The 15,737-nt window shown below is 36.7% G+C and overlaps 1 protein-coding gene across 1 annotated transcript; it reads left to right on the plus strand.

Moving 5' to 3' along the window:
* The first annotated feature begins 487 nt into the window (after positions 1-487).
* On the plus strand, positions 488-15,241 carry agpat2 (1-acylglycerol-3-phosphate O-acyltransferase 2 (lysophosphatidic acid acyltransferase, beta)). Its single transcript, XM_043234246.1, has 6 exons — positions 488-955; positions 8,439-8,572; positions 9,445-9,620; positions 10,455-10,550; positions 12,604-12,676; positions 13,859-15,241. Exons 1-6 carry the CDS (start codon positions 777-779, stop codon positions 14,014-14,016), a joined length of 816 nt encoding a protein of 271 aa, XP_043090181.1. The 5' UTR covers positions 488-776; the 3' UTR covers positions 14,017-15,241.
* Positions 15,242-15,737: the final 496 nt, after the last annotated feature.

Here is a 15,737-nt window from a genome sequence, read left to right on the forward strand (position 1 = left end):
CCTATATTGTAACCCACAACCGTTTAATGCAAAATATGTCATATTATTATTTATTTGTGTTGTGTTTAATACTTTTAATGTATTTTATTTGTTATTATGCATACTGCCAAAGCATAAATATACATGCAGTGACAGAAAAATAATAAATAAACTAAAAATATAGTAACAATAAATAATAATGTAATAAATAACAACCGTATTTTTATTAGTAGTATATTATTATAAGGCATATACTATTGATAAAGCACGAACAGTGATATGAAACAATTGAAAAAATAAAGAGGCAGTAATGTCTCTGACAACTGCAATACACAGAATTATACATTTATTTAATGTATTAATTTTTTAATGTTTGATAATGCAACGTTTAATCCAACTAACTATAGTTGTGGTAGTTTGGCGGAAATGTTGTAATCACGAGCGAGTCATTCGCCGACGCTCAGATCGAATCATCTCGAAGAACCGGCTCACAAGAATGATTCGCGAATCGGACAGCGCCAGTTACACGCAAGACAGGCGGCCAAAGGTTACACACGCAGCGATTTCAGCGGATAACCCTCTTCTGGCTCTCCACAAACCTCCGCTTCTTGTTGACATCCCCCTCATTCGCCCGGTGTCACGTAAACGACGATCAGGGAGAACGGCAAAGTTGCTCGAGGGTGCGACTTGGACGCGGTAACGGATGTAGGCTCGGTTCTGAGTCGATCCCCCCTCCGCTCGCACCGCTGGCCTTCTATCGTTTCTCGACAGCCGGGAAAGAGGCGCTGGTCGCGGGAATGGATGCCGTGTGGATGCTGCCTGTGCTGCTGGTGCTCCCGCTCCTGTTGTGGACCAGCAGCACGTTCGTTTTCTATTTCAAAAAGTGCTTTTATGTGGCGTACATGATGCTGCTGGCCGTTGTCGCCATACCCATTTGTATTCTGAAAAGCGGCGGCAGGGACATTGAGAATATGAGGTGAGCTGTCAACAACGCTGTCGCGCAATGTCACGTTTCTACTCTCGTGCTTTGCTTTAGCACGCCGGGCTGTCGTTTTAGGTGGTTACAGTAACAAATATGGCTTTGAAACGCATCATAACATGCATCGCGTTGACTAAAACAGATCGCTGTATACACGCAGTCGTACCTTTCGTCGTTTAAACGCCGTGAATGCTCTTATGTGCACCCGCGTGCGAGCGAAAAGAGAACGCAATTGTAACGGAATGCATCGCATCTGTTTACCCCGGACAGATGTTCGGATCGCGGTTGCGACTCTTTAGCCAGCCCCGCTAAGCGCAGCTCGCGCGAGAACACGTTCGGGCCTCCGTATTAGTGCAACATCGGGGAGACGCACGAATAAACCGAGCTCTTGGTGGTTTAACAAGCGCGACGGGACGCGAACGTGCGCTTGGCTCGCGTGCGGTTTGCCTCTCGCGAGCGCTTGCTAGCCGCTTTAGCGTCTCGTGCAAGCCGGAGATGGCGACCGGAGCGCGTGTGTTTGTTTTCTGGTGGTACGCTCGCTTGCGGGTTGCTGGTAACGCGTGCTGTAGTTCGCCCGGGCCGAGACTTTCTGGTTTGTATGAACGAGGTCGCGATAGATTGGTCTCATGGCTCCGCCGGTGCAGAGTTCGCGCTGGTCGATGGCGCTAGATTAAAACCGACAGTCACGCGCGCTCCACACATCGGACAGTTGATCGATGGAGTTGCGGATTCCAGGCCATCGGTTTAGAATCAATGTTCGCGCCGAAAATCACTTTGAAACCTTCCGTAACGGTCTAGAATGTCGCTGTTATGGCAACGGACGTTCTAGAACGGCGGAACGTCCATCGCCGTCAAAGTCAACATTCATTGATTTACAGGAACTAGACTGTCCCTATATTAAAATAATTAACCGTGTGATTAGGCCATCGTTCAGTTAGGACTTTTAAAGTACATTTCGAACTTGCCTTCAGATTTCTTTTTTTACTGGTGTGCATCTTAAGACTGTCATGTTTTAACATCATTTGAAAGAAACTTGCAATGATTTACATTTAAGTCTAGGCTTAAGCTTGGTCTGTGAAACCAGGGGGTTAGTCCCTTTATGATGCCTCACAAACAGCAAAGCTATTTTGCTCGTGAGCTGAAATTTCGGTAACCAACAATTTTGTACGTTTTTGGGCCAAAACCATTGAGCAGAATGGACTTTAATGTACGACTGAATGGATCCGTCATCACGAAAACAAGTTTTTAGTACAACTACTACTTAAATGTATATATTTCAACAATAATATTTCAACAGCGGATTTGAATAGAAATGCAATTATATTGTTTAAAAAAAAAATAAACACCGCCTTATGTGCAATGTAAATATATATAATTCTTTTTTATAATAAATTTGATTAATTCATTATTAAGTTAAATGTTATTTTTGTTTTTGGTTAAATTAAATGTTTTTGTTTTTTTTCACGTTCAGGTGTTTCATGTACTCAATTAAGGAGCCATAAAAGTGTATGCATGAATGGCAATTACAAAATAATTAACAATAATTAAACAAAATTTCACACCGTAATGACAACTGCGCTAGCTGATATAATACTATTGTAGTAATTTTAGTTTCAGAAACATTCGGTAGCCTAATTTATTGTTTTATTATTTGTATTAATACTTTTTTATAATCTTTAAGTTAAACTAAAATAAAATAAGAAATGAAATTATATATATATATATATATATATATATATATATATATATAATTTTATATATATTATATATTTTTTATTTATTATTTTCACATGCTCGTGATCAGGATCTCGTGTGATTATGAAAAGCAGCCCTGTGCCTTCACTAACAGAGTACATGTGATATGAAAATTGGAAACCTGAGGCCCGAAAGTTTTGCAGCTTTTAAATAAATCGGGAAAAGACCATTTCACATGCTCGCTAAAAACGATGCTATTTCTGCTCTTCATAACAGTCAGCTCATTCACACTCGTTACACAATAAACACTCACTGGGCGCCGCAGAATAATACGTCCTTTTTATTGCAGTTGTTAAACGCAATCGCGTCTTCGAAGTTGAAGTTCGCTGATATTTTATACCGGCTGGTTGGCGATTGGGGGTTTGTAGTTCACAGGTGAATCTGTCCAGGTCCGTTCAGGACGCGGGGGGTGCGACGTTACCCGGTAATTACGCCGCGACAGGATGAGCTCGTGTGTCCGGGCCGGTGTACGCTTACCGCAGCTCGACTATCGCGTGTTGACATGCGTGCAAATACTGTACATGCTAGAATATGAACGTGCCAGATATGTGCAAAGCGGTTTATGTGAGCTGGTCATGGCCATTGAGTCCATTTTAACAGGGTGACCTAACACCCATATTAACCAACATCGGACCACATGATGTGAGGGACGATGGGTGGTGTCTTGTTGCATCAGCGCTGTTCTTCGCTTTTAAGTTTATCTGGGTCTCTCTCTTTCTTTTTTCTCTCTCTCTCTTTATCAGTGCGATAGGAAAGAGTTATTGAGCCACACGGTGAGCTGATGCAGCAAGGATGATGAACTTATTGGGTAAAAGGAGAGAGATGACAAGGCATAGAGAGAGAGAGAGGTCAGATCCGATCAAGAGAGTTCAGTGAGAGATAAAAAGGATGTCGCTCATGCCGTTCCAAATCTGTATGGCTCTCTTTCTTCTCTGTAACACTAAAGCTGGGTTTTTTTGGAGAACTGTAACTTTCAAAAAGACGTAAAAGTACGCTGTAAAAACGTTTGAACTTGTATATTAGACACAGATTATTCGAGTATTTTACTTTAGAATTTAACGCTTAATTCAGTGTTAATCGCCATTTTTTCACCTTTATGTATAAATAAAAATTTAATATTTTATTTGTCTAAACAAAATGTTTATTTAATATTTTTTTCTCCTAAATAGGGACATCTGCAGTCCCTGGCCGGGAATAAAAGAATGGTGTAATTTAAAACATTATTGGATAAATGACATCTAAAACATCACACGTAATATTAAAAAAGAAACCTCTTGCTTGTATGTGATGTGGCGTCTGAAATGTATGGTTTAAAATATGCTAAATGAATATAAAAGTTAATAAATCGCATGTCGTTCATGAAGTAAATTGTTGAGCTTGAGAACAGAGTCAGGATTCAGTGAATCATTGCAAAGGTCTGACACAAGGCTCTTTTGTGAATCAGATGTTCGTAATTAATTTTGCGTGGATTTTTGGGGATTATGATGAAGAGGGCTAGGGCAGACGCCGGGACACTGGTAGTATGTTGCGCAAGTCGTTTTGTAATACTTTACTTATTTTTTTTCATGGAATTGAGCTCCAGTTCCCATTCATTATAATTGGAAAAAACACCGGCCCGTGCCAGTGGCCCAGTATTATTTTTACATCATAAAGATGCTGTTACATATTTTTAAATGTCTTTAATCTATATATATACTGTATGTATGTGTATATATATATATATATATATATATATATATATATATATATATATATATATATACATACTGTATGTGTATATATATATATATATATATATATATATATATATATATATATACTATGTATATATATAATATAGTTTTAGTGATTTTTAGTAAATGTAACAGAAATTAAATGACAACCAGAAATGTCGCTTTTTTTTTCCAAATTTGGTTACCTTTGCTGTAATAGACATCTCAAATATATTGTTGTAACCTTGAGCCTGAATTGAGATCGGTGGTGTTGATAAACTACTTGTGAAGTTTAAGATATACGATAGCAGCGGAGCTTGGCAGGCTTTAAACTCTTATGTTCCTTCTGCTGCTGTACCAGGGTAACGTGTCAGAGAACAGGTTGACATTTCTGATAACACAGTTTATTTTGGACGTGCGTGGTTACAAATAATAATTTATTTATTTACATTTTTTTACCAAACCTGGTAGAAATACCGTCTGAGCGACTTTTAAAACCAGTGCCTAATTAATGCATTAAAAAAACCTGGCATTTGTTTGTACATTTTTGTAGTTTGAGAGAGAGAGAGTGATGCTTTTTCATTAAATGTGCATGCCTTGTTGTGTTCAGAAGTTAGGAGACGGTAAGGTTTTTGGGAAAGAAGTTAACACTTTTATTCAGCAGGGATGCATCAAAATGATCAAAAGTGGCGGTAAACGTATAATGTAACAAAAGATCTCTATTTCAAATTCTATTAATTAAAGAATCCTGCAAAATTGTCTGTAGCAGAGCTGTTTTAAACATTGCTAATAATAGGAAATGTTTATTGAGCCGATCAAATCAGCATATTATAATGATTTTTGAAGTAATGATGAAAATTCAACTTTGCATCTAAGAAATAAATTACGTTTTAAAAGGTATTCAAATAGAAATCAGCTATTTGAAATCGCAATAATTTTAATACGTTTTTACAGTATTTTTGATCAAATAAATGCAGCCTTGATGAGCATAACTTTCAAAAACGTTTACCTTTAAAAATATATCATGGTATTTTAATGGTACTCTATTAAATAAATAATATTAATAAAACTGTATTATGTGTGATGATAAAGTAGATCTGAGCCAAATTAATATAATGTAGGTTAAATTAATATAAGCAATTTCACTTAATGCAGATTCATAGCAAGAACAGTCCAGATTATTTTATTGCAGAACAAGCTCCGTTTTTTTATTACAAGACGCACGTGCGGTGACCGCTAAGATCGAGATCTGTGCGCAGTGAGCCGTTTCTATTCAGAACATGTGAAAACCCAAAGCCCTGGCGTAATTTCACGCTATCACTAGTGAGGTGACGCGTAATGAGGACAAAGATTCGTGTCAAAGAATTATTTTCAGCTAAAAAACAAACAAACACGTTTTATCGCATCGCTGACTTATTCAAGGAAACCTGAGCTCGGCGAAATCATATGAGGTCAGTGGTTTAACGCAAACATTCACCCATAACCTACAAAATATTCATACAGTGTTCGCTGTAAGCCGCAGCCATCGGTCCGTCTCATAATTAGACCGTGAATCGTGTTTCAGGATCCTGAAATGTTTGAATGAGTCCGGCTGAGTTTTGTTGACTCTCCTCAGCTGTGGTGTTACGTAAGATGTTTAGCGCAGATGTTTTTGCCCGCGCTCGCTCCACATATTCACTGATACGAGCCACTTATGTGTTCAAAGGTCCCACAGATACTGTATCTGTAATATCTTTGTTTATCGCGCAACATCCCATGATAGACTTCAAATCATTTCGATTTTTACCACACTGTTATTTTATAGTTTTTATCAATGTTTTGAATTAGCTTAAATTATTAATTATATAAGATAACTCTTTTATGTGTAAGTAACTAAGGCCTTTAGTATATTAGTTTACAGTTTTTATATTATCAGTTTTTTTAGTTATTATTATTATTATTCATTTACGGTTGGTATTTTTAGCGCTTCAGAGTAATATTGTATTATATTTAATTCCTTCATGATTTATTTTATGCTTTTTGCTTTGTTTTAACAAAAATATGAACAAAAATGTTATTGATATTTTTGATTTTTTAGTTAATCCTGTACGCATACAGATGCGTTCACACATGTTCGCCATGGCTTTCATTTCTTAAGATATTGTTAGCTTTCTTAAGTGATTAAATAAAACCATTTTAGACCGCAAGAAATCTGTATAATTGCACATAGAGCTGCAGTGATAGCATATTTTTGCAGTAAAAACAAAAGTTAGCACTAACCTGGTTCCTTCAAAAAAAAAAAAAAATTGGATTATTATTTGGATTATTGCAGAAAGCATGATAATAATAAACAAATGAACACGACTTTTATGAATTGAACTCAAAGCAAAAAGCTAAAATAGACTATAAATGACAAAAAGAGGAAATTACAGAAAAAGAAATGTATAGTACGTTGTGTTTGGGTTTTTGTTTTTTTTTGGCCTACAAATTCCTCAGCGCTTTTCAGCGGTTGGTCTTGTTAGTGCTGCTATCTACGAATAAAAATGATTTACAGAGACAAAATTTGAAATAAAAAAAAGTGATTTATCTGATTGCAATGAAAGTCAGACATTGTTTTTTTCAAATGAACTTATAAAAAAATAAACTCAATTTTAACGTTGACCTTTTGTCACTTTTCTAAACTGTTTTCTGCATTCAGCAGGTATTTTGGCCCACTCCTCATGAGCAAACTGCTCCAGTTGTGTCGGTTTGAAGGGTGCCTTTTCCAGACTGCATGTTTCAGCTCCTTCCAAAGATGCTCAATAGGATTGAGGTCAGGGCTCATAGAAGGCCACTTTACAATAGTCCAATTTTCCTTTAGCTTCTTGAAAGGGTCATTGTCCTGTTGTCTAGACCAAGCTTTCATGGCTAGTACATTTCTCTCTAGATAGTCTGAGATTTCTTGTACACAGATTCAAGACACCCTGTGCCAGACGCAGCAAAGTCATCCTCCATGTTTCACAGTAGGGACAGTGTTCTTTTCTTGATATGCTTCATTTTTTCGCTGTGAACATACAGCTGATGTGCCTTGGCAAAAACTTCCTCATCTGTCCACAGGACATTCTCCCATTTGTGGCTTGTCAACATGTAGTTTGGCATATTCCAGTCTTGCTTTTTTATGATTCGTTTTCAACAATGGTGTCCTCCTTGGTCGTCTCCCATGTAGTCCACTTTGGCTCAAACAACGACGGATGGTGCGATCTGACACTGATGTTCCTTGAGCATGAAGTTCACCTTGAATCTCTTTAGAAGTCTTTCTAGGCTCTTTTGTTACCATTCGGATTATCCGTCTCAATTTTCCTCCTGCAACCACGTCCAAGGTTGGCTACAGTCCCATGGATCTTAAACTTCTGAATAATATGTGCAACTGTAGGTCTAGTTGCTTGGAGATGGTCTTATAGCCTTTACCTTTAACATGCTTGTCTCTTGTTCACCAAACAACACAGTGATTACCTGGAGCCATATATATAGAATGGCTGATTACAAGGTTGTAGACACCTGTGATGCTAATTAGTGGACACACCTTGAATTAACATGTCCCTTTGGTCACATTATTTTCAGTGTTTTTCTAGGGGGTACCATCATTTTTGTCCATGCCTGTTTCATTGAGTTTATTTTTTTAAATAATTCTGTTGAAGCATGGTTGAAAAACAATGTCTGACTTTCATTGGTTAACATTTATAGAATTTTTATTTATTATTACTTTTGTCAGATAACAGTTATTTCTGTGACCATTGTGACTTTTTCTTTCATTGACCAAAGGGTACCAACAATTTTGTCCACGTCTGTATATTGCAGACGTGACCAAGACTTCAATTTTAACGGACCGTCACTTTTCTAAAACGTTTGATTTGTAGCCGGTGGGCGGTAACGGTGGAAATGTCCCGTAGACTTGCTTTGAAAGTGGTCTAGAAGCCATATTTTTGATACTGGATTTCTTGAACGATTGCTATCGGTCATGTATTGCGTTGTAATAATGTCTTCACTTCCTGTAGGGTCATCCGGTTCTTGGTTCGCCACGTGAAGTACTTCCTGGGTCTGCGCTATCAGGTCAGCGGTTGGGAACATCTACAGACAGACGGACCATACGTCATCATCTCCAACCACCAATCATCTCTCGACGTGCTAGGTGAAGAATACAGTGTGTTCAGCAGGGGTGTCTCGTAGTGACAGAAAACAATATCTCAATACTTTCTGCGATTTTGTAACAATGATTAGACGATATTTTGCTGAGTGTGTCGGTACTTTTTGTTTTTGAGAGTTCAATATTCTATGCAAAGCTCAGTTTACCTGTATAGAAATGAATCTTTTCTAATAAGCGTTAACCGAGTTATACATTTTATAGACAATTTAACTTTTTAATTTTTTCCCTAAAAGCATCCATTTTGAATTCGTATATTTGAGATTATTTAAATAATAAATAAAAGATACTCTGAATGTGAAATGAAAACCGCCAGTTTAAGTGAGTCATCACGAATGAACCGAATCATTTAAACAGTGATTCGTTCAGGAATGAAATGCGTCGCTTTGCCCAGAGATGCAAAAAAAATAACGCTGTGGTGATGTCTGGACTTATTTTTTGTTGCCGAAACATGGCAATAATTAAGAATAATCTATTTACAATCACGGTCATTTTTGGAGAGAAAAAAAAACAACACTCTTTAAGTCTTTAAGGCACTCTTAAAGTGGTATACAAATATAAATTTTCTGCCTCTGTTTTGAATTTGTGACCAATTTAAAGACGATTAAATCATGCAGTGAAAGAAAATACTCTAATTTCGCTCACACATTAGTCTAGACTTCATGTAACGTATGCATGCACGCAGTTGAGATACTTTGAATGTTATTTGCAAATAATCGATAATCGCACATGGTTAAAACATTAATATAATATGCTATATTATGGCAGACCAGACCTGCATGGGCTCACTTCTTTCTACCTGCACACCCAGGTGTCACATGATGGTATTGTGCTGATCCTGACTGTCCTCCTCTCTGCAGGGATGATGGAGATCCTGCCGGACCGCTGCACCATGATCGCTAAGAAGGAGCTGATATGGGCCGGGACGGTGGGCATGATTTGCTGGCTGGGAGGAATCGTCTTCATCAACCGCCAAAAGACCAGCGACGCCAAGACCGTCATGAGCGATGCTGCTAAAACCATGCTGGCCGACAAGGTCTGTCTTTGCCAAGATCTCACATCTGATTATCCCACGATTCATTCAGTTTGAATCACTTAGCATGAGCTTTTAGTTTATCAACTGATGTTACGTGATCCTATTACAGTGCATTAAAGCTGTATTTAATAAGGTCGAGTAATCATTAGTCGGAGAAAAACATTTCTTTCATAATGATATTTCCCCCCCATTTTAAATTCTTCTTATCCAATAAAATGTTAAAAAAATTTTTTAATATAATATCAAAAGGATTAACAATGCAGATTAATTTTCTTTGATAATATTTACCAAAGCTGACAAATATTTTTGACCGTGTGTGTGTGTGTGTGTGTGTGTGTGTGTGTGTGTGTGTGTGTGTGTGTGTGTGTGCGTGTGTGTGCGTGTGTGTGTGTGTGTGTGTGTGTGTGTGTGTGCGTGTGTGTGTGTGTGTGCGTGTGTGTGTGTGTGTGTGCGCACGTGTGTGTATACACTTAAACTTATTTTATTCCGGCAAGATTGTTATTTTTATTTTAAATAAAATAAATTAATTAAATGTAAAAAATATATATAAAAAGTATATAGACGTATTTAAAAATAACTAATGACAAAAGCAATTATTAACACAAAAAAATAGCATGACAATAGACATTAAGATAAAATTGTAGTATGTCAATTATATTAGAATGAGGCTGTTTTGACTCTATGAACTAAATGTTCAAACAGTTTGCGTAATAACTTGCCATTTGTTTGTCTGTATTGCCTGATGTAATACTACCGGTCTTCGGTGCCGCAGTAGGGATGTTGTAAGGAAGAGATGCTGTAAATCATTTAGTGATTGCATTCAACTTTTTCTAGATCCGATTGTGGGTGTTTCCAGAAGGCACACGGAATCAGAACGGTGGGCTTTTGCCCTTTAAAAAGGGAGCGTTTCATTTGGCCATTCAAGCACAGGTGAGCGTTCACTTACACTTGACCTGATACAACCTGACCCGTAAGTGCAGAGTACACCGCTTTAGTCATTTACCTGGCACTACCTGAACAAGCTCGAGCTCAAAGGTCCCCCGTTAACCCACGAAATCCGTGTCACAGGTCAGAGGTCGTAATGGAGACTGGCTTTGCTTACGTGGTGTTGTGTCTCGTCTTTCCCAGCAGAGAGAGCTGTTGTGTTTTGCACTGTTTAGTTGTACTGTGTCGTTTTAGTGCAGCCACATAAAAACTTTAACTCTGGCGCATTTTGATCTGAACAAACTCATTTCTAAAGCCACATGAAACAGTCCCTTAGTATTTCTTTTTTTTTATGCGGCTTGTGAACAAACTTGAGAGATAAACCACATGGATTGTGTGTGTGTGCATATCTCAAAGTGCATTATATTTAACTACAAACCATTTTAAACATTTATTTTTCATATTTATTTAGAATTTTAAAATGGTTATTTGATTTATTTATTTACATGTGTAAAATGTAAAAATTAAATCATATACATATATATTCAATTTTATTTTAAGCTTTCAAAAAGCAGTTTAATATATTAATAAAACGTTTTATATCATGTTATATTTAACTACAATCTTAAACATTTAGAATTGTTAGACGGTTATTATTTATTATTACATAATATAATATATGCTAAACATTTTTGAAAATGCTAATAAATATTTCCCCTGATTATCATTTTATTGTTGTATTTTGCCACATTTTAAATGTAAATATTACCAGTATTATATTTTGATATTTTGTTTTATTGTGTTTTAACTAACTTGCTAGTTAGTTATGTGATACCAAGTATTTATGAATTGTGCATTGGTTTTTGAATTCCTATTAAATTAGTGCTTCATAGGCCCCCTGACAATTGTATGCAGATTTTCTTGTTGTTTCAACATGTTTTCTTGAAACAGGACGTTAAGGCAGGAAATAAAAAGTGCTTCCCTTTTTTCATGTTACAGTAGACAATAGTTTACCTCACAGCTGACTAAAGCACTTTGAGGTTTTGTAAGATGATCAGTATTTTTGCTTCAGTCGAGGGACTGTGCATTTCAAATGCAACTTTATTTTTGCAGCTTTTAGGAGAGCGCTGGCATATCGATCAAGCTCAGCGATAACAAAGCCTTAAAGCCAACCACAAAACTCCATCAAAACAAAACGCGTCTCTCTCATTTAAAAGTAAAACGTCCACATTTCCATAGACACAAGAAAATGTTTTGGATGATTGCTGCAATGACTGTACATGCCGACTATTTGTCACAAGTTCATATAAGGAGACTGAATGAGGAATTACATTTTTCGGTTTGTTGATAGCTGCTTTTTAAATTCAGAATAAAGTAACATGAATCGTGTGTGATGATGCATACTGATATCAAAAATGGCAGGCGGACGTAATCAAAACCAGACGAGCTTTGCGTTGAAGCAGACAGACGTTACTTAATCTAGACCAAACTAATGGAGGCCTGATGGTTCTCGTTAGTTAAACTAAAATATGTGAACGATCTGTTTCTTATCTGTGTTTTGCATTTTGGCACTGCACTGCTATAACGTACACCCTAGGAACTTTTATACTGTACATGGTCTAGATTTGTAGCTTTTAAAATCCAGTTACATTCGTTAATTTTATTGTTTCGTTTAACTACATTTTTAGACATTTAAATGTGTGTGTCATTGTATCGTCGCCTATATCTTTAAATATGTATTAAACCATTTAAACAATTTTTTTTGTCTGTTTACCTTTTGTATTTGTAAAAAATTTGTATTTGTTTCATTTATATTATTACTTATTATATTATTTTTGTGGCGTTCCGTAATTCTGGCTAAACTGAAACGCATTGGCATACCCTCTCCAGCTGTGTTGTCGTGAGAAACGATGACTCTCTAAGTCTATTATTAGTCTGGGAGGATAGTTCAGTCTGTGTATGATCATATTTTTGTGTGTGAGAGCGTTTCTAATCCCTGTTGGCTTACTGTCTGCTGTCCAACCATCCCTCTCTCTCTCTCTCTCTCTCTCTCTCTCAGGTTCCCATCATACCCATAGTCTTCTCTTCCTACAGCAACTTCTACCTACGAAAAGAGAAAGAGTTCAAATCAGGTAATGCACATTACAAAGAAACGTTATGGAGAAACAAAGACCTCTTGTGGCCTTTTGAGTGAATAGTTCATCTTTCATTTACTCTTAGTTGTGCTCTATTAAATAAAACACTGTAGCCTGTATGACCTGTGTGCTGTATTCAGAGTTCTCTAAAAACATACAGCGTGTGAGGATCAGTTGTTGTTTTTTATTTCATGAATTATTTATTGTAATGCATTGTGAGGCGTTTTTACTAGTGCTTGAGCTTGTTTCTGACACATGATTTGAAAAAAAAAAAATATTCAGCTTTTTTTCTTCACAATACTGACTTCATATTTTAAAAATCTGCCTTTTTTCACGCAGTTCTGAGAAAACAATCATAATTGTGACGCGGTTCTAAGATGAAAATGAGATTTAAATATATTGAATATACTTACATATTTTATTTTGTGGTGTGAACAGAAAAAAGAAATCTGATGCGTAAACTCACAATTATGCAACTTTTCTGCATTCAGTACGGTTCTCAGTTCCAAGTTTGGTACCAAAGCAAAACTAATTAAAAAAATCTGTTTTTATTAACGCAGTAAAATAATACTAAAATGTAGGAAAATCAATGCCATTCTTTACTTATTTGAAATTGTGCTTCAGGTTTGTCCACAAGTTGTGTGTGTGTGTGTGTGTGTGTGTGTGTGTGTGTGTGTGTGTGTGTGTGTGTGTGTGTGTGTGTGTGTGTGTGTGTGTGTGAGAAACAGTAAACCAGTTTCCCCCAAATTTTATGTTAAACAAATTTTTTTTTTTGATAAAGTGGATTTAATAATATATATATATATATATATATATATATATATATATATATATATATATATATATATATATATATATATATATAATTTATTTTAAAAATAAAGTTTTATTATTTATTAATTTTAAAATTCAGAAATTAAAAAAAGCAGAAATGTGAAAAATAAGTTAATGAGTACAAGGGGAAAAAAGTCAAACATATGGTTCTGAATAAAAAGCTGAATTGTGAAACGTTAAGCCACAATTCTGAGTGGAAAAAAACCTGCAGTTCTAAAAAGAAAAGTCTTGTGAGATTAAAAGTCACAATTATAATTTTTTTATGTGGCGAAAACCCCCTAATACGAAGTAGAGCACGTCGATGATAGCGTCAGCTAACATCGCTGTGACGGTGTTTTCGAACAGGCAGCATCACTCTGAAAATCCTCCCAAAGATCGAGACGAAGGGACTGACGGCGGACGACGTGACGACGCTCTCCGAGCAATCGTTCGGCATCATGCGCTCGGCCTTCCTGGAGATCTCTGGTCAAGCGGCGCAGAGCAACGGCCCGTCCACCCACTGAGCGCCCTGCGGCTGTCGCGCCTTTCATTCGCTCCGACACCAAGGATGGCTTGAGTCGTCGCCTTCGTCGCGGTGGTGGTGATGAAGATGCTAACCATGACAGCCAGGCACTTCAGTATCTTCTCCGACGTCCTCATGAAGCAGGAACACATGTCCATACAGACCGAGACACACTTACATTCACCTTGACTACAGTACATACAGCAGATGTCATCTTAGCCTAGATTCGATCTCCCGTTGGACTCCAGGGGGCGCTAAGCTGCGTTCATTTTTTTTTTTTTTCCCCGGCGCGACGCTTTGTTCCACGTCATTGGTTCGACTCGGACTGCTTTCGTCGGGTCGGGTCTTGGAGCGACGCCCTGAGAACATCGTGGATGTGCGTTCGACATGCATGCCTTTTCTCCGTTTCTCTTCCTTTCGTCGATCTACAAAGACTCGTTTCCGTTCGTCGGCGTAGGTCGCTGTCTCTCGAGGTTCTCTGCTTGCGTTGTGGGAAATCGGTGACAAACATATGTTTATTTTTTACTTCTTTGTCTTTTTTGTTTTCGTATGCAAGAGTGCTTTTCTTTAGACGGGCCCCTTAACCGATTCATCGACCAAAAAGATTCATTCGGAAATGTCCTATACACTCCAGAGTAAAGCTTTTTGTGTCGTCACAACCAAAACTTTTTATTAATTCAGTTTCCTCTTTTGTCGTTCAAAGGTTTAGTTCGTGACGTATATCTCCATTGTCACCGTTACAAAGTGCGGCTTCTTCCTGTGCCATGTGTCCAAAGTGTCTCAGATGTTTTCTGCATATAGTGGTAGAATATTGTGGGAAAACACTATTGATTATTGATCTGTGATCAGGATTGTTTGATTAGCGTTTTAGAATAGAAATGCGGTCCTGTTGGCTTTGGTTCAGTGCTTTGCTCATTTCCTGATTTCGGGCTACAAAGTAATATTTATCGTCGTTCGATCCTTTTGTTTAAACCGAAGACCGTTTGCGAGGGAATTGCTATTGTAATAACTAATCCAAAAAGTATTATCTAACACACGATGTAGATTATGGCGTTATCTAAGCAGCCAGTTGAACTAAAATGCGTTTCAGAGACTTTATTATTAATAGTCAGATTTTGAAGGTCAGAATCGAAAATACGCTTGTTGGCAAAACTCGGATTTGTCTTTCAAAACCTGCTGTCAAATGATTAATTGCGTCCAAAATAAAAGTATTTGTTTGCATAAGATACATGTATATGCGTTTATATATTTATCATGTACGTAAATATAAATACAAACATATACGTTGTATATTTTGACAATATTTACATGTATATACATTTATATTTTATATGATGTATGCATATATTTAATATTTAAACATAACATATTTTTCTTAAATATATAAATGCACGTGTTTGTATTTATATATGCATGATAAATATACACAGTATACATATATATTATGTAAACGTTTTTTTTGTTTTTTTTTTTTGATGCGATGAATCGCTTGATAGCGCTAGTTGCGATTATCGCAAGAAATAATTTTAACGTAAAATGCGGAGGTTTGTAATATTTTTAAGTGGATGTTGGTGAACGGCTAGAAATGATTGTCAACATCTAGCAATTGCCATGAGCTTATTTCTGCTCATAGCTCAGGTATTAAACTTTATCCTTAACTTGACAGTTAAACCAAGAAAGTCCATATTTAAAAAAAAAAAAAAAATTATATATATATATATA

Source organism: Puntigrus tetrazona, unplaced genomic scaffold (assembly GCF_018831695.1).
Source record: "Puntigrus tetrazona isolate hp1 unplaced genomic scaffold, ASM1883169v1 S000001111, whole genome shotgun sequence".
Lineage (NCBI taxonomy): Eukaryota > Metazoa > Chordata > Actinopteri > Cypriniformes > Cyprinidae > Puntigrus > Puntigrus tetrazona.